The following is a 26,386-nucleotide window of genomic DNA, read 5'->3' on the forward strand; positions in this document are numbered from 1 at the left end:
AGAAAAATTAATGAAACAAAATGCTTTTAAGATTTATTTTGGAAGATAATAGTAGCTTGCTCTGGTTAATAGCAATCAGCTTTAAACAAACTGTTTCAAAGTATCATCTGAACTATGAAGAAAAGATTGATTACCATAAGAAAAAGACTTGCATTAGTAGGTCCTAATGCTTCTAGACACTCAGGCTCATCATCCGGTCTCTTATAATGGAAGACAGTCCCAGCAATATTGAACTCCTGTGGTGTATCAATGGACCAGCCACCATTAACAAAGTATTCATCACTGTCAGATTTCAGTGCTGAAAATGAAAATGATTTTGAAACAGTATCATTTATATTTATTTATTGCGGTAACAGTAATTTATGTCTTGCACTGTAATGCTGCCACAAAACAACAAATTTCACAACATTTTAGGTTACAACAGAACATTGATAAGATGCAGGTGGAGTTTAACCTGGAACCTTTCACAGTCCAACATGAAAGTTCAAAGTAATTCACTTTGGAATGCTGAATTTGAAGACAGAATGCAGGTTTAATGGCAAGATTCTTAGCAGTGTAGGAACAGAGGGATCTTGGGCTCACGTCTATAGACTCCTCAAAGTTACTGTGCAAATTGATGGAGTTGTTAAGAAGGTATATGGTATGTTGGCCACTAATCTGAGGACTGAGTACAAGAGTTGTGAAGTAATATTGCAGCTGTATAAAACACTGGTTAGAACATACTGGGTACATTGTGTTTGGTTCTGGCCGCCTAATTATAGGAAGGATGTAGAAGCTTTAGAGAGGATGCAGAGATTTACCAGGATACTGTTTGGATTAGAAAGCATGTCTTATGAGGATAGATTGAGCGAGCTAGGACTTTTTAGATTGAAGGAGGATGAGCGGTGACCTTTTAGAATTGTACAAGATAATGAGAGGCATAGATCAAGTGGATATCCAGTGCCTTTTTTCCCAGGACAGAAATGGCTAATACCAGAGAACATAGTAGTTCCAAGGTGATTGGAGGAAAGTATAGAGGGATGGCAGAGAAAGGATCTTTACACAGAATGTGGTGAGTGTGTAGAACGCTCTGCCCGGGGTGGTGGCAGAGGCAACCTTGATGATTTGGATCACTATTATAAGATACAAAATATGATACTGCATACTAAGAAAATAAAATGCTGGTTCTAATTCATCAGAAAGCTTGGCTTATGGGAATGAAACATTAAGAACAATTGTTTCTGCTGACATAGGATTCTGAAATAAAAACAGTAAAGACTCACTAGCATAAATATCAGAGAAAATAAAAAAGAAAAAAGTAGATACTGGTAACACACACAAGATGCTGGAGGAACTCAGCAGGCTAGGCAGCATCTATGGAAAAATGTACAGTTGACGTTTCAGGCCAACACCCTTTGGCAGGACTGGAGAAAAAAAGATGAAGAGTAGATTTAAAAGGTGGGGGATGGGAGAGAGAAACACAAAGTGAAAGGTGAAACCTGAAGGGGGAGGGATGAAGTAAAGAGCTGGGAAATTGATCGGTGAAAGAGATACAGGGCTGGGGAAGGGGGAGTCCAATAGCAGAGAACAGAAGACCATGGAACAAAGAAAAGTGGGGAGGAGCACCAGAGGAAGGCGATGGGTGGCCAAGGAGATAAGGTGAGAGAGGGAAAAGGGATGGGAATGGTGAAGGAGTGGGTGGGGGCAGCCACTTCCAGAAGTTCGAGGAACTGATGTCGTGCCATCAGGTTGGAGGCTACCCAGACTGAATATAAGTTGTTGATCCTCTAACCTGAGTGTGGCCACATCGCGACTGTAGAGGAGGCCATGGATTGACATATCAGTATAGGAATGGGAAGTGGAATTAAAATGGGTGGCCACTGGGAGATCTTGCACTGAGACACATGCACCTGCCCCTACACCTCCTCCCTCTCTATCTTTCAGGGCCCCAAACAGTCCTTCCACATGATGCAACACTTCACGTGTGAATCTGCCAGGGTCATATACTGTGTCTGGTGCTCCCGGTGTGGCCTCCTGTATATCAGTGAGATCTAATGTACATTGGGAGACTGTTTCGCTGAGCACCTACACTCCATCCGCCAGAAAAGCAGGATCTCCCAGTGGCCACTCATTTTAATTCTACTTCCCATTCCGATATGTCAATCCATGGCCTCCTCTACTGTCGTGATGAGGCCACATTCAGGTGTTATATTCAACTTATATTCAGTCTGGGTAGCCTCCAACCTGATGGCATGAACATAGGTTTCTCAAACTTCCAGCAGTGGCTGCCTCACCCATTCCTTCCCATCCCTTTTCCCTCTCGCACCTTATCTCCTTGCCTGTCCATCGCCTCCCTCTGGTGCTCCTCTCCCCTTCTCCTTTTTCCATGGCCTTTCGTTCTCTCCTATCGGACTACCCCTTCCCCAGCCCTGTATCTCTTTCACCAACCAACTTTCCAGCTCTACTTCATTCCTCTCCCTCCCAGGTTCATCTATCACCTTGTGTTTCTCACTCCCCTCCCCCACCTTTAAAATTTACTCCTCATCTTTTTTTCTCCAGTCCTGCCGAAGGGTCTTGGCCTGAAATATCGACTGTATATTTTTCCATAGATGCTACCTGGCTGCTAAGTTCCTCCAGCATTTTGTGTGTGTTGCTTGGATTTCCGGCATCTGCAGATTTTCTCTTGTTTGTAAGTAGATACCCGGCTTGTGAATTGACTTGTTTCTTGTGCTACAGATGCTGACTGATCTGATAACTGGTATGTTATGTTTTAATATTAGATTTCCAGTATCTGCATATTGTTTTAAATTTTCAATTTATGAAAATATGTTTCATAAAGGCATAGAGGGACGTTGCATGGGTGATGCAGGCCTCCATTATTTTTCAATTATATGTATCATACTTCAGACAAGACACATCAGTGCATCATCTAAACAAGTTGGGTAAAGATTCAACTACACACCTTGGTTAAGATTGTTAATAACACCCTGTTTGGGGAGAAGACTTAGCTGTTTAGTACATACAGAGAAAGCGCTGTTGCTATTTTTTTTAAAAGAGTGACTGTAACTTACCAAGGTAGTTCTGAGATACATTTAGTTCTTTAATCTCAATGTGGACTGATCCTTTAGGAATATGGATAACTTCGACATAACCTGAAAGAACCATATTTATGTAGTTATCAAAACTATTTAGTGGAATAGTTCACCATGGAACACATTTTCATATAGTTACACTATTCTGTGTATAGTTATTAAAATAAACATGTCAATATAACTTACAATTGACAGAAGGGTTTCTTCTCACTTATGTACTTTAATGTGATTTCTTACATGTTCACCAAGTCATCCAACAAGCTGCATGCTCCATACTTCTTTCACATAAGATGCAACAAAGACTTTGTTGAATTAGACTGTTTAATTGTTATTTTCTTTGCAGCTTTACAATTAATTACTTGCTTGTAATTTATATAACTATTTAAATACATGTTACTGTTTGCTAGTGGTCATAGTATGTATATGCAATTGTTCAGTTTGTCCCCTAGTGATTCCTGTTCTTGATATCATTCTGGAAGCTTCTCTGGTGTTGCATTATTTGAATAGGGGCTATCTGATTGGCTAACTCTTATCTAAAAATTTGAATGGAATGCTTCTTATCTATGGGGTATAAAAAGAGCTGACCATGAAGCCCCAGTATCTTTTTGCTTATCTCTCCCTTCACTTACTAGACCTCTATTATTGTCTGTTTTTCAATTCTCTTCTATTAACATTTAATAAAACAATCACAAAGCAACAAATTTTGTGTCTCTTTCCTGACTTCTGAAAGAATCTTGGATTAAAAACATCAGAATCCAACACATAAGTCAAAAATTTCAGAGGTGCATCTCTCAGTACGGCTGAACATATTTGTTTGTTATCCAAGTCAAACTGCAGACAGAGTTGTTCTAGAAGACAATTCTCCTACAGTCTCAGCAAGAGAAATCACACTGGAAGTGAGTTAATGGATTTATGGTGTCTAAAGAGGTGGGGCACAAAGAGAAGGATTCACAAGAAGATATTAATGCAACTTTGGAACTTTGATTTATCTTACTAGTATTTCATTTTTAACCAGGCCCTAATATAGTGGTCAACTTTCGTTCTGCTATACTATTCTTGTCTCTGACAGATAGAAGTTGTAGGTACAAATCTCTTTCTATAGAATCAATCATAAAAACCTATGCTGCTAGCACTTAAGTACAACTCAGAAGGAATTCTGTACGGTGAGATGTAGCAACTTTGAGATGAGACACTAAATAGAGACATCTTTTATTGCAGTCTTAGTCACGGAATTGTTTGGCACAGAAATTGGCCCTACGGCCCACTTTGTCCATGACAACCCTTTTGGCTAGCTACACTAATCCCTTTGCTGATATTAGGTCTGTATCCTCCTGCGCCTTGTTTATTTAAGTTACTGTCTGTCTCTGAAATGTAGTGGTTGCAACATATTGATGCAGCTATAAAGAAGGCAAGACAGTGGCTATACTTCCTTAGGAGCTTGAGTAGATTTGTTTTGTCACCTAAAAGACTGGAAAGTTTCTACAATTGTACCGCAGAGAGCATTCTGACTGGCTGCATTACTGTCTGGTATGGGTGCGTTACTGCACAAGATCGAAGAAAATTGAAAAGTGAGTCAGCTCCATCATGGGTACTAGCCTCCATAGTATTCAAAACATCTTTAAGGAGCAGTGCCTCAGCAAGGAAGCATTCTTCATTAAGGACCCCCATCACACAGGACATGTCTTCTTCTCATTGTTACCATCAGGATGGAGGTAGAGAAGCTTGAAGGCACACACTCAGCAATTCAGGAACAGCTTCTTCCCTCTCCTAACATTTCTAAATGGACATTGCACCCATGAACAGTACCTCACCACTATTTTTTATTTCTGTTTTTGCACTATCTATTTTAACTTAATTATTTTACATATAATTACTGTAATTCCAAGTAAGGCCTCATCATTGCTTTAAAAAGTCTCAACATTACATCCCTACTTTTATATTCCAGTCCTCTTGAAATGAATGCTAACATCGCATTTACCTTCCTCCCCACAGGCTCAACCTGCAGATTAACCTTTAGGGAATTCTGCACAAGGACTCCCAAATTCCTTTGCGCCTTCGATTTTTCTATTTTCTGTCTCTTTAGAAAATAGTCAACCCTTTCATTTCTTCTACTAAAGTGATCGACCATACACTTCCCAACATTGTATTTCATCTGCCACTTCTTTGCCCATGCTCCTAATCTAAGTCCTTCTGTAGCCTCCCTATTTCCCCAAAACTACCTGCCCCCCACCTATCTTTATATTGTTTGCAAACTTTGCAACAAAGCCATTAATTCCATCATCTAAATCATTGTCGTATAATGTAAAAAGAATCAGTCCCTACGCAGACCCCTGTGGAACACCACTAGTTACCATCAGCCAACCAGAAAAGGCTCCCTTTATTCCCACTCTTTGCTTGTGAGCAGTTTTGAGTTCCTTATCTTATAAAGGATGTGCTGAAACTCGGGAGGGTTCAAAGTAGGTTCACGTAAAAGATTCCAGAATTAAACAACTTGTCATATGAAAAACGTTTGATGGCTCCGGGCTTGTATTTACTGGAATTTAGGAGAATAAGGGGTAACCTAATTGAAAACTATCGAATGGTGTAAGGCCTCGATGGAGTGGATGTGGAAAAGATGTTTTCTTTGGTGGGACTGTCTAAGACCAGAGGACGTAGCCTCAAAATAGAGGGGCATCCTTTTAGAATGGAGATGAGGAGGAATTTCTTTAGCCAGTGAGGTGAAGCTGTGGAATTTGTGCCACAGATAGTTGTGGATGTCAGGTTTTTATATACATTTAAGCCAAAAGTTGATAGATTCTTGATTGGTCAGGACATGAAGGTATACACGGGGACGGGAGGAGCTGGGGCTGAGAGGAAAAATGGAACAGCCATAATGAAATGGCAGAACAGACTCAATGGGCCAAATGGCCGAATTCTGCTCCTATATCTTATGGTCTTAATGTCTTATGGAAAACACCATGTGATTATACTGTGTATACTCCTTTTATGATACCAACTGACAGGCTTTGATGCTATTTTAGACAGAGTTCTATCTTACAAGATTATTTCTCCAACGGTTTGATTGAGGCATGGCTGCGCAAGTGCGTGGACGTCAGTCAGTGAGAACAGCAAGAAGAATTTGAAAAGAGACGGTTATTTCTTCAGCGGTTTAATTGGGGCACAACTGCACAAGCACGTGGACATCAGCCACTTAGAACAGTGAGAAGAGTTTAAAAGGAGACAGCTTTATAGAGCGGGCAATTGAGTAGAAGGAGCCTTTGGCTCAACAGGGCTATGGCAATAACGGGTTGAGGTGAGGTAAGTTGCCTGTGTAGAATACAGACAGGAAGAATGTGTGTGAGGCTGGTGTTCTGTGCTCAGTGTCAGATGTGGGAAGTCCGGGAGACTCCCAGCCTCCCGGACGGCACATTTGCACCAGGTGCGTCGAGCTGCAGCTCCTTAGGGACCACGTTAGAGGACTGGAGATGTAGTCGATGACCTTCGTCTGGTCAGGGAAAGTGAGGAGGTGATAGAGAGGGGCTATAGGCAGGTAGTCACACCGGGGTCTGGTCAGACAGATTAAGTGGGTAACAGTCAGGAGAGGGAAGGGCAGGAGTCAGATGCTAGAGAACACCTCTGTGGCTGTACACCTTGACAATACGTACTCCTGCTTGAGTACTGTTGGGGGGTGATGGCCTCTGGCATAGAGTCTGGCCCTGTGGCTCAGAAGGGTAGGGAAAGAAAAAGGATAGCATCAGTGATAGGGGATTATATAGTTAGGGGATCAGACTGGCAACTCTGTGGACGCAGGAAAGAAGCACGGATGGTAGTATGCCTCCCAGGTGCTAGGGTCCAGGATGTTTCTGATTATATCCATGATATTCTGAAGTGGGAAGGAGAACAGCCAGAGGTCGTGGTACATATTGGTATCAACGATATAGGCAGGAAAAGGGACGGGGTCCTGAAAGCAGACTACAGGGAGTTAGGAAGGGAGCTGAGAAGCAGGACCAAAAAGGTAGTAATCTCGGGATTACTGCCTGTGCCATGTGACAGTGAATATAGGAATAAAGTGAGGTGGAGGATAAATGCGTGGCTGAGGAATTGGAGCAGGGGGCAGGGATTCAGATTTCTGGATCATTGGGACCTTTTTTGGGGTGGGAGTGACCTGTACAAAAAGGACGGGTTGCACTTGAATCCCAGGGGGACCAGCATCCTGGCGGGGATGTTTGCTATTGGCTCACAAATAGAGAAAGCCTGGAGACAGTGCGAGAGGGAGGATAGGCAGGCGATAGAGACGGGATGCGCTCAGACCGATGGTTTGAGATGTGTCTATTTTAATGCAAGGAGTATTATGAACAAAGCAGATGAGATTAGAGCGTGGGTCAGTACTTGGAGCTATGATGTTGTGGCCATTACAGAGACACGGATGGCTCAGGGGCAGGAATGGTTACTTCAAGTGCCGGGCTTTAGATGTTTCAGAAAGGACAGGGAGAAAGGCAAAAGAGGTGGGGGCGTGGCACTGCTGATCAGAGACAGTGTCATGGCTGCAGAAAAGGAGGAAGACATGGAGGGATTGTCTACGGAGTCTCTGTGGGTGGATGTTAGGAACAGGAAGGGGTCAATAACTTTACTGGGTGTTTTTTATAGACCACCCAATAGTAACAGGGACATCGAGGAGCAGATAGGGAGACAGATTCTGGAAAGGTGTAATAATATGAGTTGTTGTGGTGGGAGATTTTAATTTCCCAAATATCAATTGGCACGTCCCTAGAACGAGGGGTTTAGATGGGGTGGAGTTTGTTAGGTATGTTCAGGAAGGTTTCTTGACACAATATGTAGATAAGCCTACAAGAGGAAGAGACTGTACTTGATCTGGTATTGGGAGATGAACCTGGTCAGGTGTCAGATTTCTCAGTGGGAGAGCATTTTGGAGATAGTGATCACAATTCTATCTCCTTTACTACAGCATTGGAGAGGGATAGGAACAGAGAAGTTAAGAAAGCGTTTAATCGGAGTAAGGGGAAATATGAGGCTATCAGGCAGGAACTTGGAAGCATAAATTGGAAACAGATGTTCTCAGGGAAACGTATAGAAGAAATGTGGAAAATGTTCAGGGGATATTTCCGTGGTGTTCTGAGTAGGTACGTTCCAATGAGACATGAAAAGGATGGTGGGGTACAAGATCTGTAGTGTACAAAGGCTGTACACTAGTAAATCTAGTCAAGAAGAAAAGAAAAGCTTACGAAAGGTTCAAAAAACTAGGTAATGATAAGAATCTAGAAGATTATAAGGCTAGCAGGAAGGAGCATAAGAAAGAAATTAGGAGAGCTAGAAGGGGCCATGAGAAGGCCTTGGCGGACGAGATTAAAGAAAACCCCAAGGCATTCTACAAGTATGTGAAGAGCAAGAGGATAAGATGTGAGAGAATAGGACCAATCAAGTGTGACAGTGGAAAAGTGTCTACGGAACCGGAGGAGATAGCAGAGGTACTTAATGAGTACTTCGCTTCAGTATTCACTACGGAAAAGGATCTTAGCAATTGTAGGGATAACTTACAGTGAACTGAAAAGCTTGAGCATGTAGATATTAAGAGGATGTGCTGGAGCTTTTGGAAAGCATCAAGTTGGATAAGTCACCAGGACTAGACGAGACGTACCCCAGGCTACTGTGGGAGGTGAGGGACGAGATTGCTAAGTCTCTGGTGATGATCTTTGCATCATCAACAGGGATGGGAGTGGTTCGGAGCATTGGTGGGTTGTGGATGTTGTTCCATTACTCAAGAAAGGGAGTAGAGATAGCCCTGATAATTATAGACCAGTGAGTCTTACTTCAGTGGTTGGTAAGTTGATGGAGAAGATCCTGAGAGGCAGGATTTATTAACATTTGGAGAGGCATAATATGACTAGGAATAGTCAGTATGGCTTTGTCAAAGGCAGGTCATGCCTTACGAGCCTGACTGAATTTTTTGAGGATGTGACTAAACACATTGATGAAGATAGAGCCATAGATGCAGTGTATATGGATTTCAGCAAGGCATTTGACAAGGTACCCCATCCAAGGCTTATTGAGAAAGTAAGGAGGCATGGGTTCCAAGGGGACATTGCTTTGTGGATCCAGAACTGGCTTGCCCACAGAAGGCAGAGATCGGTTGTAGATGGGTCATATTCTGCATGGAGGTCGGTGACCAGTGTTGTGCCTCAGGGATCTGTTCTGCGACCCCTACTCTTTGTGAGTTTTGTAAATGACCTGGATAAGGAAGTGGAGGGATGGGTTAGTAAATTTGCTGATGACACAAAGGTTGGGGGTGTTGTGGATAGTGCGGAGGGCTGTCAGAGGTTATAGCGGGATATTGATAGGATGCAAAGCTGGGATGAGAAGTGGTAGATGGCGTTCAACCCCTATAAGTGTGAGGTGGTTCATTTTGACAGGTCAAATATGATGGCAGAATATAGTATTAATGGTAAGACTCTTGGCAGTGTGGAGGATCAGAGGGATCTTGGGATCCGAGTCCATAGGACACTCAAAGCTGCTGCGCAGGTTGACTCTGTGGTTAAGAAAGCATACGGTGTATTGGCTTTCATCAATCATGGGACTGAGTTTAGGAGCCGAGAGGTAAAGTTGCAGCTATATAGGACAGATCCCACTTGGAGTACTGTGCTCAGTTCTGGTCGCCTCACTACAGGAAGGATGTGGAAACCATAGAAAAGGTGTAGAGGAGATTTACAAGGATGTTGCCTGGATTGGGGAGCATGCCTTATGAGAATAGGTTGAGTGAACTCGGCCTTTTCTCCTTGTAGCGACGGAGGATGAGAGGTGAGCTGTCAGAGGCGTAGAATATGATGAGAGGCAGTGATCATGTGGGTAGTCAGAGGTTTTCTCCCAGGGCTGAAATGGCTAGCATGAGAGGGCACAGTTTTAAGGTGCTTGGAAGTAGGTACAGAGGAGACATCAGGGGTAAGTTTTTTTACTCAGAGAGTGGAGAGTGTGTGGAATGGGATGCTGGCGTCGGTGGTGGAGGCGGATATGATAGGGTCTTTTAAGAGACTCCTGGACAGGTAGATGGAGCTCAGAAGAATAGAGGGCTATGGGTAACCCTCGGCAATTTCTCAGGTAAGGACATGTTTGGCATAGCTTTGTGGGCCGAAGGGCCTGCATTGTACTGTAGGTTTTCTATGTTTCTATTTTTCTTTCACAATACACATAAAATGCTGGAGGAATTCAGGAAGTTATTCAGCATCTATGGAAATGAATAAACATTCGACATTTTGGGCCAAGAAAAGGAAGGGAGAAGATGCCAGAATAAGAAGCTGTGGGGATGGGGGCAGGGCAGGAGGACAAGCTAGAAGGTGATAGGTGAAGCCTGGTGGGTGGGTGAGGGGAAATGAACAAAGAAGCTGTGAGGTGACAATTGGAAAAGGCAAAGGGCTGGAGAAGAAGGAATCTAATAGGAGAGGAGAGTGGACCATGGGAGAAAGGGAAGGAGGAGGGGCACTAGGAGGGGAGGTGAAAGGCAGGTGAGGAGAAGAGGTAAGAGGCTAGAGAGGGGAACTGAAGAAGGAAGGGGGAGGGGAAATTACTGGAAGTTGGAGAAATCGATGTTTGTGCTATTAGATCAGTGGCTACCCAGGTGGAACATGAGGCATTGCTCCTCTAAAGTGAGAGTGGCCTCATTGTGGCAGAAGGGGAGGCCATGGACGGACATGTCTATGGCCTCCTCCTCTTCTTAACTGAACATTCAATTCCAGTAAGATGTCAGACAAGCCTCTCAACTATTGGATAAAAGCTACTTCACACTCACTAAAATTCTAGGATTATTTTTAATGTGACACAAATCTTACAGAACCAGAATGTGGTCTATTTTAAGGACAACTACTTCACATTACATTGTAGGTATGTGAGTTGGATCTCTCCTGCAGTGTACTAAGGAATTCTTGAGGCCAGATAACTGAACTGCAGTTTTACCCCAGTCTCATTCCAACTGGTGTCTTTCTCCTCATTGCTTCCAAAACAAGTAGTTACGCCAAGCTAACTGTAATTTTCAGATAAGCTTCACACTCCTGAGAAGAAAGAAAATTAATATTTAGAAGTTAGTTTGCTAGCCCTGTTATTATTGGAATGTTCAAATTAGATTTATCTTACCTCCATGAGGATTTGATTCATTGAAAATTCCTTCTATGGTTTCACAAGTACTCCCATCACCACCACAGACTCGGCAGCGATCCTCTCTTACATCTGAACCCAGAGTGTGATCACAGCCCACATGCTACATAGGAAGGAAGAGAAAAATGTCAGATTATTCTGTTAAAACAATTTCATTCTTTGCCATTTTCATATTTTTTAGACCCATTTTCAAAGAATCCGATGTCGTCTTCAAAGAATCTTCTAATTGTCCAAAAATTTCTTTTAATCCATCACTTAAATAATGGGACAGTACAAACTTACAAATATTTGACTTCAAAAAGTTTATATATTTATTTTAAACACATTTATTTTTCTGGATTCATAATTGCCTGAAAAGTAACTCTACAACAACATGGTACTAGACTTTTGATTTGAAAGAAATTTGTTTTACATGATTAAACACTTCACACAGACTTGGTATTCAGTGGTGTAGTGGGCTAAAATAAACACACACCAGTCAAGATTTTGTTGAATAATTTATTAATTGTGAGACAATAAGGTTAAGTTTAGGGTTACATACCTTACATTCCCCACTGACACATATATCAAGAGAGTTTGGACGACACAAGGTACCATCCACCACAGCTGCAGCATGTTCAGTGTAGAAATTGAAGCCCACAGCCAGGCAGTTCAAAGCACACGCCTTCACACCACCTACATTAAAAATAAAATCCAGATTAATTTTATTTATAAGATAAAAAAAAGTCACTGTAGTTAAATTCCTTACACATTGAAGGAGTAGCACAACTGGTAGAAATGCTGCCTCACGGCTCCAGAGATCCAGATTCAATCCTGACCTCCTGCGCTGTCAGTGGGGAGTTGTCACATTCTCCACGTGATCGTGTGGATTCAGAATCAGAATCACTGACATATGTCATGAAATCTGCTGTTTGGGCGCCACAGTAACGTAGTGGTTAGCGCAACGTTATTACAGCTTGGGGTGCTCTGGAGTTCAGAGTTCAATTCCGATGCCATTCATCCTCCCTGTGTTCAGGTTTCCTCTCACAGTCCAAACACCTACCAGGTAGGTTAATTGGTCATTGTAAATTGTCCCATGATTAGATCAGGGTCAATCAGGGTTGTGGGATTGCTGGGGTGGTGTAGCTTGAAGTATAGATGGGCCTACTCCATACTGTATTGCTAAATAAATAGATAGAATAAACATAGTTTCTTGATTAGCAGGTGCATATTAATGGAATAGTAATTTGGAGATTTGTAACATAAATAACTGCAGCTCAATCACTGCCATGCCAACTTGGGAATTTAAATGGAGTATTAAAAATTGTCGGAAAATGCAGAGGTCATAGTGATTGAATTATTAGGACATCAACCTGCCTGAAAAAACTATCCAGGAACAAATCATCAGCGGTTGCCATCTAATCAATGTTCACATCACAAAAATGAATAGGTAAAGTCATCTAAAATATGGAAGCCACACCACGAGCAATTGGCCTGACTAATTAGGATAGTTATGTAATGGTAACCCCTAAGTCTAGAGTACTTATATGGAGAAAATGTAAATTGAATTCACAAAGGAGAAACAAAGAATATGGATTATTTTTTTCAAAATCTGTAAATTTGAAAGTTTTTGCTCTGAAGTAAGGAAATCTGTGTCAGTAAGAAGCAACTCTGAAGGATTATGTTCAGGCAATGACTCTACTGAATAGTGGAGCAGACTAGAATGGCTAAGTGGTCTCTCCTACTTCACTATTTTAAAGTTTGAATATCTATTGATTTCATTAACTGATTATCCCCAGGCTCAAAGTATTCCAAAGATTAACAATAATCAGTATGAATAAAAGTTTCCTCACTTCAAACCTAGAAGGCTGACCTTTGATCAATGAAAATAGCTCACAATTTCTACGTATCTCAGCTCTTGGCATCTACCCTATCAATTGTTTAAGAATTTTCTACTTGGATACTACTGAGCCAGAGTATGCAGGGCAACTTGTGAATGAGACTTGAAGTGAGTTAGGGTACAGGAAGTACAGTTGGGTGGATGCAAGGGTAGAAGATGGGAGCTGGCAAGAAGTTTAGATATAATAATAAACCTGTGGATCAGGCTTTCAGCAAATACGATTAGGCAGGAACAAGGTGTAGTGGTGTAAGTAGCCATCCCTAATGGAATGTACTTGTAAATGAAAATTCAGCTCCGCATCAAATACACCATTGGAAATCTAGGTCACCCCAAAGATATAAGGATTGATAATCCTATTTCTAAGATTCCTTTCACTTCATATTAGGAATATGAATCCCATAGATCAATCACCAACCTACCAAATATCGAATGTAGAGTGTGCACATTCTGCATGTGTTTCCGTGGAATTCCTCCCACATCCCAAAGATATGTGGGTAGAATGGTTAATCTGCAGCAGTAAATTGCCATCAGTATGGAAGTAAATGGTAATATCTGGGGAGAGATGATAAGAATGTGGGGAGACTATTATCTAAATGGGCAGCAAATTCAGAAATAGCAAAGGGACTTACTTGGGAGTCTTGGTGCAGGATTCTCTAAGGGTTAGTCATTACTATGGAAGGCAAATGCAATGTTGGGATTCATATCAAGAGGACCAGAATATAAAAGCAAGGAATGTAATGCTAAGGACTTAAAAGGCATTGGTCAGAGCACATTTAGAGTAGTGTGAAAGTTTTGGGATCCTTACCTAAGAAAGGATATTCTGACATTGGAGAGGGTCCAAAAGAGATTCATGAGAATGATCCTGAGAATGAAAGGGGTAATGTATGAGGAGCATTTGATGGCTCTAGGCCAGTGCTTGTTAGAATTTAGAAGAATGAGGGGAATTTCATTGAGACATACCAAATATTGGTAGCCCAGATGTGGAGAGGATGTTTCCAGCTGTGGGAGAGTCTAGTACTAGAGGGCAGTCCCAGTAAGATGGCGGTGTGCTTGGTCGCAGCAGCCTCTCTGGATCCAACAAATGGTGCAAATATGTGTTTTAAACAGTCTTCTTGTGATCACAAGACCCCAATAGACACTGGTAATACAAAATACTGTAAGTCCAGTTCATTCACTCATTGGAAAGACCATCAGTGGGGGAGCTGCATGGCCTCAGTCATTGCACAGATCAGGCCCCCATGCCACAGCATCACCTGTTACAGCCACCCGGGGCAGGAAACACCGGAATCTGTGCTGGGTTGGGGGCTAGCCCCTGCAGGCTGGGTCTCCCATCAGTGCTGCTCTCCAGTGTTTGCTCCCTTTAAGACCAACTGGATTGCTTTAATCTGCGGCTCACCCAGTGAGAGATGAGAAACAGCTATGTGCTTGTTCTTACAGAAATGTGTCTCCAAGAAAACATCCCATGCACCATCAATCTTTAGGCCATGTCATGCAGGGACTTGTGCTAATATTATTTTTGTGATTGTATGTGCAATTGTAACCATATGCATGGAATGCAACTGTATATACTGTGTTTTGCATTATTTGCCCCAGAGGAATGCTGTTTTGTTTAACTATATACATGTGTATGGTTGAATGAAAAATTAAACTTGAATGTCTTAGAACAGCAGGATGTCTCTTTAGAACAGAGATGAGAAGGAATTTCTTTAGTCAGAGGGTGGCAAATCGCCTAATTCTTCTGTTTCTATGTCTTATAGTCTAAAAGGTTGGTGGGGGAAATTGGATTGTTGTTCAGGCTAGCACAGAATTGATAAGCCAAATAACTTCCTTTCATTTTGTAAAGTAATTTGGAATAATGAATGTAATTATTTCTTTATTTTGAGGAAGATCATACCTCCAACATATGGTTTCCAGGCATAATACTTCCCACGAAATGCAATGTTATTAAATTCTGCACATTGCTTTTCTCTGAAGTCTTGAGAACCTGGTGGACAGTCCTGCAGAGAACAGAGAAAATAGTAAAAACAAAAATAATATAAAAAGTAATACTTAAGAATAAGCAGAAAAAAATCAAACTATATTGCAACAGACTTTGTTTGGCTTTTGAAATTATTATTGCCTTCTGTTCATGGAGAAAAAGTTGAAATATCTTTTACTTTGAACTTTGGTATTTATACATTTTTGATATCTGAAGTTTGATGAAGATTATGCACCGTACTGGCACAGTGTGACTTCCTGCAATGAACAAAGTGTTAAAAAGTTTTGTCATAAAGTTTGCCCTGGGCATAATTTATATATTGCATTTTTCTTAACCTAAAATAACCTCAAATTGAATACTATCAGTTGCTTTGAATATTCACTCATCACAATAAGGTTTTAAGAGTTTGTACCCTTGGTTGCTAAAAGCTGATATTTTAATAATATGCTACAGGTGGTAAAATAGTGCAAAAATTTTAACAGGCAGCCAAGGCAGATGATAGCTGCTGTCGCTAGATTCTTGGATCAGATAAGAATTAGGTTCATAAAAGTAGATTTTGATATGTGATATTGTGAAATGGATGAAAGCAGCATTTATATTTCTTAAAATTTCTATTGCAGCTCACTTCAATAAAAATATAAACTGGGAGAGATATACAGTTAGCTGCTGACTCACTTTTATGCTGTGGCATTGTCAAAACTGCAGGATGGCAGTTTACTTGTATTAAATGTGTAGGATATGCCAGTCATTTTCAACATACTGCAGCTTACAATCCATGGAAGTTGTTATTTTTTACAATAAAATAACATTTGTATTTTAAGAGTGACTGGATATAACATTATGGCTGTGCAAAATGGGACATTTACATTCCGTATCTTCTTCCTGTCTCACTTCTTCTTAGGCAGTCACTTATGGTTTAGGGTGATTTTCTTCCATTCTTTGGATCTGAGGTGAAATGAGGCCAATGTAGGACCTGTGGACATGCAGATAGCCCTTGAAGGGGCAGGTAGATGGCTCCCATGACTGAACTGTTCCCACAATTTACGGGCTCACTTTCAAGGATTCTTCATCCCATATTCTCAATATCTGCTGCTTATTTATTTATTATTATTGTTCTCTTTCCTTTTGTATTTGCAGTTTGTTGTCTTTTGCACATTGGTTGTTTGTTTCATTGATTCTTTCATTGATTCTATTGCGTTTCCTATGTTTATTGTGACTACCTCAGGTGGTGATATATATGTACTTTGATAATAAATGTACTTTGAACCTTATGGGTGCAACAACAAATAGACTGGAAGTTCTGAAAGCCATTGTTGATGCCCATTTTGACTGGTCATAGGTCAAGGTTTACCAAGAGCTGGTGGGTATGTTTTGAGGCTTTGACTACATACTTGAGTTGTTTTCTCTGCCTAGCTGGTAAAGCTTAGTTGTGACAGAAGTGTTTGTTTCAACAGTCTGTTGTCAAGACACGTGAATGACATTCCCTGCCATTGGAGTAAACTGCATGTAATTAAGGTCTCAACACTGAGAATGTTGGTGTGGAAAAGGATGCTGTGTCAGTGCACTTGACCTGCCAGTGCATTTGAAGGATTATGCAAAGGCAGCTTTGTTAAGATCGAAAGGAGAGTGGAAAAAAACCACCTGCTGAGCCAGATGCCAAACCCCAAGTTTCTGAACCATCCAAAAGTGGATTATTGGCAAGCTGCTGTATATGCAATACAGATTGATCAATTTTGATATTCAAGGCATTAAAAACATGCAATTCAGTTAAGAAAGTGGTTTTGAATGATGGAGAAGGTACAGGTGGCCGAATGGCCAATTTCTTATATTTTTACGCTCTTATATCCACTCAAGTGAGTTGCAAAAAGGGAGGAGAGCTTAAGGATAAAGAAGTAATCAACTCCCACTTGCTGAAGTCCTACTGTAGAAATGCTCTTCAACCTAAGACTATCCTTGTTGCAAATGTCCTTAATGAATATTCTTGACTCTACAATCAGATTCTTTCCCCCATCACAACTGAAAAACAATGAAGCCTGCGGGGAGCAGACTACTTTCCTGGTTGAATTTCAGAAATTTCAGAAACAAATTAACAGCTTCATTTCCTTTTTCTGGGACAGGAAGAAGTGTCAGAAAACTTCAGGGACACAGTACTGTGATCAAGACTTTCTTCTAATGAGACAAATCCAATAACTGTAACTATAGAAAAGGTTTGTTTGCCAGAGGGAAAGGCATTGCAAGACAACTGCTCAACTAAGTTTTCCAAGTGGCTGCAGATCTACTCCTCAAATTGCAGTGTACTTATCAAGAGAAACAATGCAAGATGCTCACCATGTGATTATGTGGAGAAGAACCAAGGAAACAGCGATAATCACTATACATTGTCTTTTCTGATCTTATGAAAACTTAATGTCACATTTGGCTGCTGTGGATTCTACAGCGTTAAGCATGTCATAATTCACCACAGACTGCAGGCTGCAGTTAAGCAAGGCTTCTCGGCACTCCATAGCTCTTCTGAATCATTTATTCTCCACATTATTGTACCTCATACACAATTGTCTTCTGTTTGGAGATTATCTGGGATGAGCAACTCTTTCAACTCTATCACTCATTGGAGGTCAATCACCTCAGTCCCAGGACATCATTTCAGGAGTTCCTCAGAGACAGTATCCTAGTTCAGTCACCTCCCAAGATCACATCAAAAGTGGAGATATTCACTTATACTTCCAAAATGTTCAACTCCATTTGTAAGTCCTCAGTAATTGAATGAACCCAAGTGTAAATACACAGCAAGACCTACAGATGTGCAAGGCAAAGGCCATCTCCAACATAGAGAATCTAACCACCCTCCCCTGATTACAATTGCTAAGTCTCCCTCCATCAATGGCAGTCACCACTCATCAGAACCTTAACTGGACGATCTGTATAAATAATTTGGCTGGGAATTCTGTTTCAAGTGACTCAACTCCTGACACCCCAAGGACTTTCCACTATACTCAAAGCACAAATCAGACCAGTGATGGAACTTTCTTGTTTTGTCTGGATGAACACAGTTCTAATTTTCACTCTTGAGAGGCTTGATTGTAAGAAACTGCTGAGAGTTGTGAACACAGCTCAGCACATCTCAGAAACTAGCCCTCCATGGACTCTGTACTTCTCACTGCTTCAACAAAGGCAGCTTTATGATCAAAGACCCCAACTATCCCAGATATTTTCTCTTCTCCCCTCTTCTATCTGGTAGAAGATAAAAAAGTCTGAAGGCACATACCACCAGGCTCAAGGACAGCTTCCACCCTGCTGTTCTAAGACTATTAAATGGTTCATTAGTATAATAAGCTGGATTCTTTACCTCACAATCTACCTTGTTATGATCTTGTAATTTGTATGATCTTGTTATGCCCATTAACATTCTCCAATTCTTCTGCTACACACCTACACAAGGGGTAATTTACAATTAACCTATCAACCTACACATGATGTGTGAAAAAATTTAAATGGCAGGGGAAACCCATGTAGTCACAGGTCCAACATCAAACTTCACACTGGCAGCATTTGGAGATAGGACTGAACCTAGATTGCTGGAGATGTGTGGCAGCAGCTCTATCAGACGCACCAGTGCACCATCCATTTAATATGTTTAAATAACTTTATTACTTTGGAGGGTCCTGATAAAGTGTCCTGGCCCGAAACATTGACTGTTTACTCTTTTCCATAGATGTGCCTGGTCTGCTGAGTTCCTCCAGCATTGTGTGTGTTGTTTATCACTTCGGAGATCTGTTTTCAAAGCCAGGTGAACCTTATCGTCCCTGTTATTCTAACTATGTACAATAAAAATAAATGACTGAAGACAGGATTCTTTCCGAAAAATTCTCCTTAATTCTGCCCAATTTTCTATCTTTGGCTCACTACAGTGAGAAATAATGTCCTATACATTTGGAAGAAAGAACATTCAAATCCATATTGGGAATTGCAGAAGTTATGCCATTACTTACTGTAAATACAACTTTGTTTATAGTTTGTCTGGACTGGTATAAATAGATTCACTTTAGTCATGACATTATGCATCTCATCTAACGGGGTGCTATCCTGAAGACGACAACAAAATCATTCTTCCTAAACAGTGAGTGCCGACATACTGTCACAGCGAAAGTAAACACAGTACTGGCCCTCATAAGCATGTTCTGATGAACACATAAGAGCTGTTTAAGGTGACAAAAATGATTGAAGTAGAACTCCCTGGGACTAAAGGCAGGGAAGCCTCACCTAAGGAAACATCTAATGATCTGGAAAATATATCTCGTGCAAAAGAGCAAAAAGATCTCCAGAAAAATGACATACACCTACACTTTACATTATATAATGTTCCTGACTTACCAAGAGCAGCATCATAGGATGTTCTAGTAATATATTAAAAATGAAATCTCAATGCGCAGACACCACACTTTGCTGCAGTTGCAAAAGAATCTTTAAAAAAAAAACAAAAACGCCAGTTACTTAATGCTGGGTGTTTATGACTTGGAGCCAAAAAAAAAACGAACAAGCACTTAATAATTTGCAATGTTTCTAATCAAATGACCTAGACTAGGAGACCTCAGTCTGATTGCTTCAAAAATATGTCTTTATTCCTTCCAATGTGCACAGCTCCATTTTAATAGAACCATGTATTGGGTATGAGGTAGTATAAAACTCTTAAAATTTATTGTCTGTCTGGGTGAGATGATGTAGTAATGTAAAAAGCAGTAAATCCATGCAGTTCCCTGAATGATTATACTTTAGTTCTCACACTTTCTTGACTGGATCTTTGCTATTATATAAAAATGGTACATATGGGTACCAACGATATAGGTAGAACAAGGAAAGAGGTTCTGCTGAGGGAATTTGAGCAGCTGGGACTAATTAAAGAGCAGAACCAAAAAGGTAGTAATCTCTGTATTACTACCTGAGCCATGTGCAGATTGGGATAGGCTCAAGAAGATTAGAGAGGATTGGTGTGGATTTGAATTCATGGGAAATTGGCACCAGTATTGGGGAAGGAGGAAGCTGTACTAAAGGGACGGGCTCCACCTGAATTGTGATGGGACCTGAATCCTAATGGATCGCATAGTTAGGGCTGTGGATAGGGCTTTAAACTAAATAGTGGAGTGTGGATTCCACGGAATGGGGAGGTATGGATAAAGTTAAAAAAAAAGAAAAGTGCGGATAAAGATAAAGAAAAAACAAAAGATAAGAAACAGAAAAGTAAGAGTGGAGTGAAGAGAAGTCAAGTGCAAAAGAGTAAAAGATTTTAAAAGCACAGTGAGTGTAAGGGCTCTTTAATTGAATGCCTGTAGTATTTGGTAAAAGATCAGTGAACTTGTGGTGAAAATCAGTACAAAGAAGTATGATTTAGGGGCCAGTACAGAGACGTGGTTGCAGGATGGAGATGATTGGGAATTAAATATCCAAGGATATCAGGAAGGTAAGGGAGGTGGGGTAGTTCTTAATTAAAGATGAGATCAGAGCGATAGTGAGAGACGATACAGGATCTAAGGGGCAGAATGTTGAATCTCTCTGGGTAGAGATTAGGAAAGGGAAAAAAATCACTGGTGGGAGTTGTCTATCAGCCACCTAATAATAATATTACAGTGGCACAGGCAATAAACAGAGAGATATCTAAGGTATGTTAAAATGGTACAGCAGTTATCATGGGGGACTTCAACTTGCACATAGATTGGGTGAATCAAGTTGGTTGAGGCAGTCTTGAGGAGGACTTCATAGAATGTATCCGCGAAGGCTTTCTTGAACAGCATGTTACTGAACCCACAAGGGAATGTGTTATCTTAGATCTGGACCTGTGCAATAAGACAGGTAAAATTAGTGATCTGATAGTTTAAGGATGCTCTTGGAAAGAGTGATCACAGTACGATTGAATTTCTCATACAAATGGAGGGTGCAACAGTTCAATCTAAGACCAATGCATTATGCCTAAACAACGGAGACCACAATGGGATGAGGGAGGACTTGGCTAGTGTAGACTGAGAACACAGGCTATATGGTGGGACAGTTGAGGAACAGTGGAAGACTTTCGAATAAATTTTTCACAGTGATCAATAAAACTATATTCCATGCAAGAACAGTAAGGGTGGGGACAGCCAGCCTTGGATAACTAAAGAAATACAAGAAGGCATCAAACTAAAAGCTCGTGCATACAAAGTCGTGAAGAGTAGTGGAAAACTGGAAGATTGGGAAAACTTTAAAAAGCAACAAAGTAGCACTAAGCGAGCAATAATGAAAAGAAAGCTAGATTATGAAAATAAACTAGCACAAAATAAAAACACAGATAGTAAAAGATTTTGTAATTATATAAAGTGGAAAAGGGTAGGTGAAGTGAATGTAGGTCCCTTGGAGGACGAGAAGGGGGAATTGATACTGGATAATGAGGAAATGGCTGAGGCTTTGAATGACTATCTTGTGTCAGTCTTCACGGTGGAGGACGTCAAAGAGAGGTATTATGGATATGATGGGAGGTGAGGACCTCGATACAATAGCTATCACTAAAGAGGTAGTGCTGAGCAAACTTGTGGACTTGAAGATAGACAAGTCTCCTGGTCCTGATGGAATGCATTCCAGGGTACTGAGAGAAATGGCAGAAGTTATAATAGAAGCTTTGATGATGATTTACCAAAATTCTCTTGACTCTGGGCAGGTTCCGATGGATTGGAAGATGGTGAATGTCACGCCACCATTAAAAAAAAAGGATGTAGGCAAAAGGCAGGTAACTACAGGCTAGTTAGTTTAACACCTGTAGTTGGGGAAGCGCTTGAAGCTATCACTAAAGAAGAAATAGCGAGGCATCTGGAAAGAAGTGGATCCATCAGACAGACACAGCAAGGATTCAGCAAAGGCAGATCCTGTTTGGCAAACTTACTGAAGTTCTTTGAGGATATAATGAGTGCAGTGGATAGAGGGGAACAGATGGACTTCATTTACTTGGATTTCCAGAAGGCGTTTGATAAGGTGCCACATAAAAGATACCCATAAGATAAGGATGCTTAGAGTCGGGGCTGATGCATTAGCACTTATAGAGGATTGATTAACAGAAAGCAGAGAGTCGGGTTACATGGATGTTACTCTGGTTGGCAATCAGTGGTGAGCAGTGTGCCACAGGGGTCAGTGCTGGGCTCGCAACTGTTCATGATATACATTAACGATCTGGAAAAGAGGACCACATGTAGTGTTTTGCTGAAGATACTAAATTGAGTGGAAAATCATATTGTGCAGAAGATACGGAGAGTCTACAGAGAGATATTAATAGGTTAAATGAGTGGAAAAGGGTCTGGCAGAGTACAATGTTGGTAAATGCAAGGTCATCCACTTTGGAAGGAAAAATGAAAGAGCAGATTATTATTTGAATGGTAAAAAATTGCAACATGCTGCTGTGCAGAGGGTCTTGGGAGTGCTTGTGCATGAATCACAAAAGATTGGTTTGCAGGTGTAGCAGGCTATCAAGAAGGCAAATTGAATGTCGGCCTTCCTTGCTAAAGGGATTGAATTTAAGAGCAGGAAGGTTATGCTGCAACTGTACAGGGTTCTGGTGAGGCCACACCTGGAGTACTGCATATAGTTCTGGTCTCCTTACTTGAAGAAGGATAAACTAGCTTTGGAGATGGTGCAGAGGAGGCTCACCAGGTTGATTCCAGAGATGAGGGGGTTAGACTGTTTGGAGAGATTGAATGGCCTGGAACTGTATTCACTGGAATTCAGAAGAATGAGATGAGATCTTATAGAAAATTATGAAAGGGATAGAGAAAATTATGAAAGAGAGACAATAAAGTTATTTCCACTGGTAGGTGAGACTAGAACTAGGGGATGTAGCCTCAAAATTTGGGACAGTAGATTTAGGACGGAGATGAGGAGGAACAACTTTTCCCAGAGAGTGGTGAATCTGTGGAATTCTCTGCCCAATGAAGCAGTGGAGGCTACCTCAGTAAATATATTTAAGACAAAAGGGCTGGGTATATTTTTGCATAGTAGGGGAATTAAGGGTTATGGGGAAAAAGCAGGTCCATGGCCAGATTGGCCATAATCTTATTGAACAAGAGAGCAGGCTCAACAGGCCAGATGGCCTACTCCTGCTCCTATTTCTTATGTTTTATAAAATGAGTCTCACACACATGCTCTAATTTCCCTGCTCATGAAGTAGAACCTGGACTGGCTGAGATTCAATATATTCAACACCTCAGCAAGTTCCAGTGAAAACTTAGCAAAAATCACGAGGGGTGGTCAGTCACGGTGCATCAAATTGCTCCAAATGCTTTTTGATATTTTTATGATAGTCAATGTATTCAACAAGATATTTGTTTTGTTTAGAAGATAACATCAGTTTCAGAAGGCAAAACTACCATTGGTTTGCTGTAACCACTGAGACATTGTGGGTGAAGGGGGTTATCAGGAAATTATGCGTGCAAATTACTAGTCTCGAGCAGCAAGATCAAAAGGACTGGGAAACATGAAACTCAAACAAGAAGAAAGGTTTTGCTTCATTATGTTTTTCCTCTTATATTGTTGTTTCTTATCCACTATCTCCCATTTCTTATTATGCTTTAATTTTCATATCATTCCTTTCTCCATTTGTTTTGTCTTTCTCATTCAAGCACCTAAAGTTCACTTGTCTGAAAATCTGATTGCATGGTGCCACATTGTTATACACCGCTCGACTTTCAATGAAAAATACTGTGTTAGAATAAAAGGCTTATGATAAATTACACAAAGTCCTTAATTTTGTTTCTATAATCACTATGTGAATGATATACTACAGTACAAAGAAATGCAGACATGTGCAATGATGTACATTGGTGAGTGATGCACATCAAAATGTCAGCTCTAGCATTTGCAACCATCTGTGCCTGTGCCTTTCACTAGTTTCTTCATTATTTTTGTTTAAATTCCACTGCCAAATTCTGTCCTTTTCTCACTTTCATGTGATCCATCACTGACTCTTCCCTTCCCCTTCTGGATCACCACATATTTCTCTTAAGGGATAATCCAACCACAGCAAGCACCCTCTTTCCAATGTAGGTGAAGAATCTTGATTTGAAACATCGACTGTCCATTTATATACATTGATGCTGTCTGACCTACAGCATTTTGTGTGTGGCTCCACATTCCAGCACCTGCAGTCTCTCAGTCTCTTGTCTCTGTAAACATCCTCTTAGTCTGCCTTGTATAAGGACTCCAAATCCATTCTCCCAGTCCCTCTCTCTCTGACAAGTTTGCACTGATGATGAGACTTTCCACACAGGAGCCTCTGAATCAGAGCTTCCTTAGGTAGACAGATCTTACGATGGCATTTGACCATATTCTGCACCTCACTCCATTTCCTTCCAGAAAAAGAATATACTTCCTTTGGTCCTCACATAGATTCATAGAGGTGAAGAGTACAGAGGCAGGTCCACCTCCTCAGCATCAAGGACATCTTCAACAGGCAGTGGCTCAAGAAGACTGTATCAATCTCAAAGAACCCTCACTATTCAGATGTACCCTCTTCTCATTACTGCCTTCAGCGAGGAGGTACAGGAGCCTGAACACTCAATGTTTCAGGAAAAGCTTCTTCCCTTTCGCTGTCAGATTTCTGAATGGTCTATGAACCCATGAACATTACCCCACATTCCCTTTTTGCACTATTTTATTTTTATTGTAGCTTATTTATGTAACCCAAATACCCGGACCTGCCTCTCGGTTTTTTTGCACTACCTTACTTTCCATTTTTCTATTTTCTATTTATGATTTATAATTTAAATTTTTAATATTTACTATTGATTTGTAATCCAGGGAGCGGGAAGCGCAGAATCAAATATCGCTGTGATGATTGTACGTTCTAGTATCAATTGTTTGGCGACAATAAAGTATAAAGTAAGCATAAAGTATAATCCACTATATTACTGTCACATAAACAAAAAAAATTCATGACATATGTCAGCGATTATAAACCTGATTCTGATTTTGATTCTAATTATTTTAAGTATAAACCTTGTCAAAGCTTTTCCTCTAAAGGACATACAAAATGAATAGAATAACAATTCCTGATCAAGATTTCTGGTAATTTATTTTGCTATGCCAATTTTTATGGTTTATGATGTCTAAGATATTATGAGTAAACAGACTTCCGATATAAATGTATTTTCAAATATCACTACAAAACACAAGCCAAACAAGACACTGTTTGAATTCACATCTTGTGCAAGATTTGGGATCCATAGATGGTACTTGGAGACCAAAATTAAATCTGTTGCTTGTGCACTCACTCGCATTACAAATCTGGCAGAATGCCACTTTGCTACAGGTATTATCCTAAGAACAGCTAATGCCTCCTAGATGCACGTAGAAGAAGATGATCACAATGCAATGTCAATTTTACATTATTACTGCCAACCTAGTGTTATATCCCAATTAACACTCGCTCAAACTTACATGGCTAAATGCACATTATTAAAAAAAATGACAAATGATAGACAAGTTGTCAGCTAATTCTTTCTGGCAGTTAGTATTATTTCATAACTGAAGAAATGATTAATTATAGAATTCTCAGGAGATGGTCCAACAAAATACTGAAGTGCTCTTTTTCTGATTTGGGCATTCCAGTTGCTCTCACATATCAAGCAACTCTCTGGGTTTTGGGCCATGACCGGGGGAACCGTCATCAAATGCTTCAGTCCTGGGAACAACATCTCTTCCTTGTCAAAGGCAGCAGAAAAGCAAAAGAGAGGGCATATAACATAGAAAAAATTAGACGGAAGTTCAAGGATTTTTTGGAAGTTTTTATAAACTTCCAAGGCAACAAAAGGCAACTAGAAGGCCATAAGGAGAGGAAAGATGAAATATGAAGATAAGTTAGCCAGTACTATTAAAGATGATACCAAACGTTTTTTTTTTCAAGTTCAAGTTTATTGTCAACTGACTGTACAAAAATACAACCAAACAATGTTTCTCCAGACCTTGGTGCACCCACACAACATACATCACACACAGCACATAAACCAAAATATTATACTATAAATAAGTTAATAAAATGTAATTCAAAATGCATGTAGTAAAGTGCAGCACGGTAAATAGTAAACAGTATATAGCTCACTGACCATGTCATGAGACCTTGGGGGCTGGCAGGATATTCTTTAGTCTCACAACCTGAGGGAAGAAGCTGTTACCCTGTCTGCCAGTCCTAGTCCTAATGCTTCTGTACCTGATGGTAGCGGATCAAAGATACTGTGGTAGTGATCCTCAACAATGCTTTGGGCACTTTGTTTGCAATACTCCCAGTAAATGTCACAAATAGTGGTGAGGGAG

The 26,386-nt window shown here is 40.6% G+C and overlaps 1 protein-coding gene across 1 annotated transcript in view; it reads right to left on the reverse strand.

The window, feature by feature from the left end:
• LOC140188037 (A disintegrin and metalloproteinase with thrombospondin motifs 6-like) overlaps positions 1 to 26,386 on the reverse strand; it is a 214,837-nt gene that overhangs the window by 20,539 nt on the left and 167,912 nt on the right. The window contains exons 15-19 of the mRNA XM_072243939.1: positions 14,984 to 15,086; positions 11,752 to 11,885; positions 11,190 to 11,313; positions 3,051 to 3,131; positions 135 to 298 (exon numbers count right to left, since the gene is read on the reverse strand). Of these exons, the coding sequence (XP_072100040.1) occupies positions 135 to 298; positions 3,051 to 3,131; positions 11,190 to 11,313; positions 11,752 to 11,885; positions 14,984 to 15,086 (606 nt within the window). The remainder of the gene's footprint in view (positions 1 to 134; positions 299 to 3,050; positions 3,132 to 11,189; positions 11,314 to 11,751; positions 11,886 to 14,983; positions 15,087 to 26,386) is intronic.

This window comes from Mobula birostris, chromosome 26, assembly GCF_030028105.1.
Source record: "Mobula birostris isolate sMobBir1 chromosome 26, sMobBir1.hap1, whole genome shotgun sequence".
Classification (NCBI taxonomy): domain Eukaryota; kingdom Metazoa; phylum Chordata; class Chondrichthyes; order Myliobatiformes; family Myliobatidae; genus Mobula; species Mobula birostris.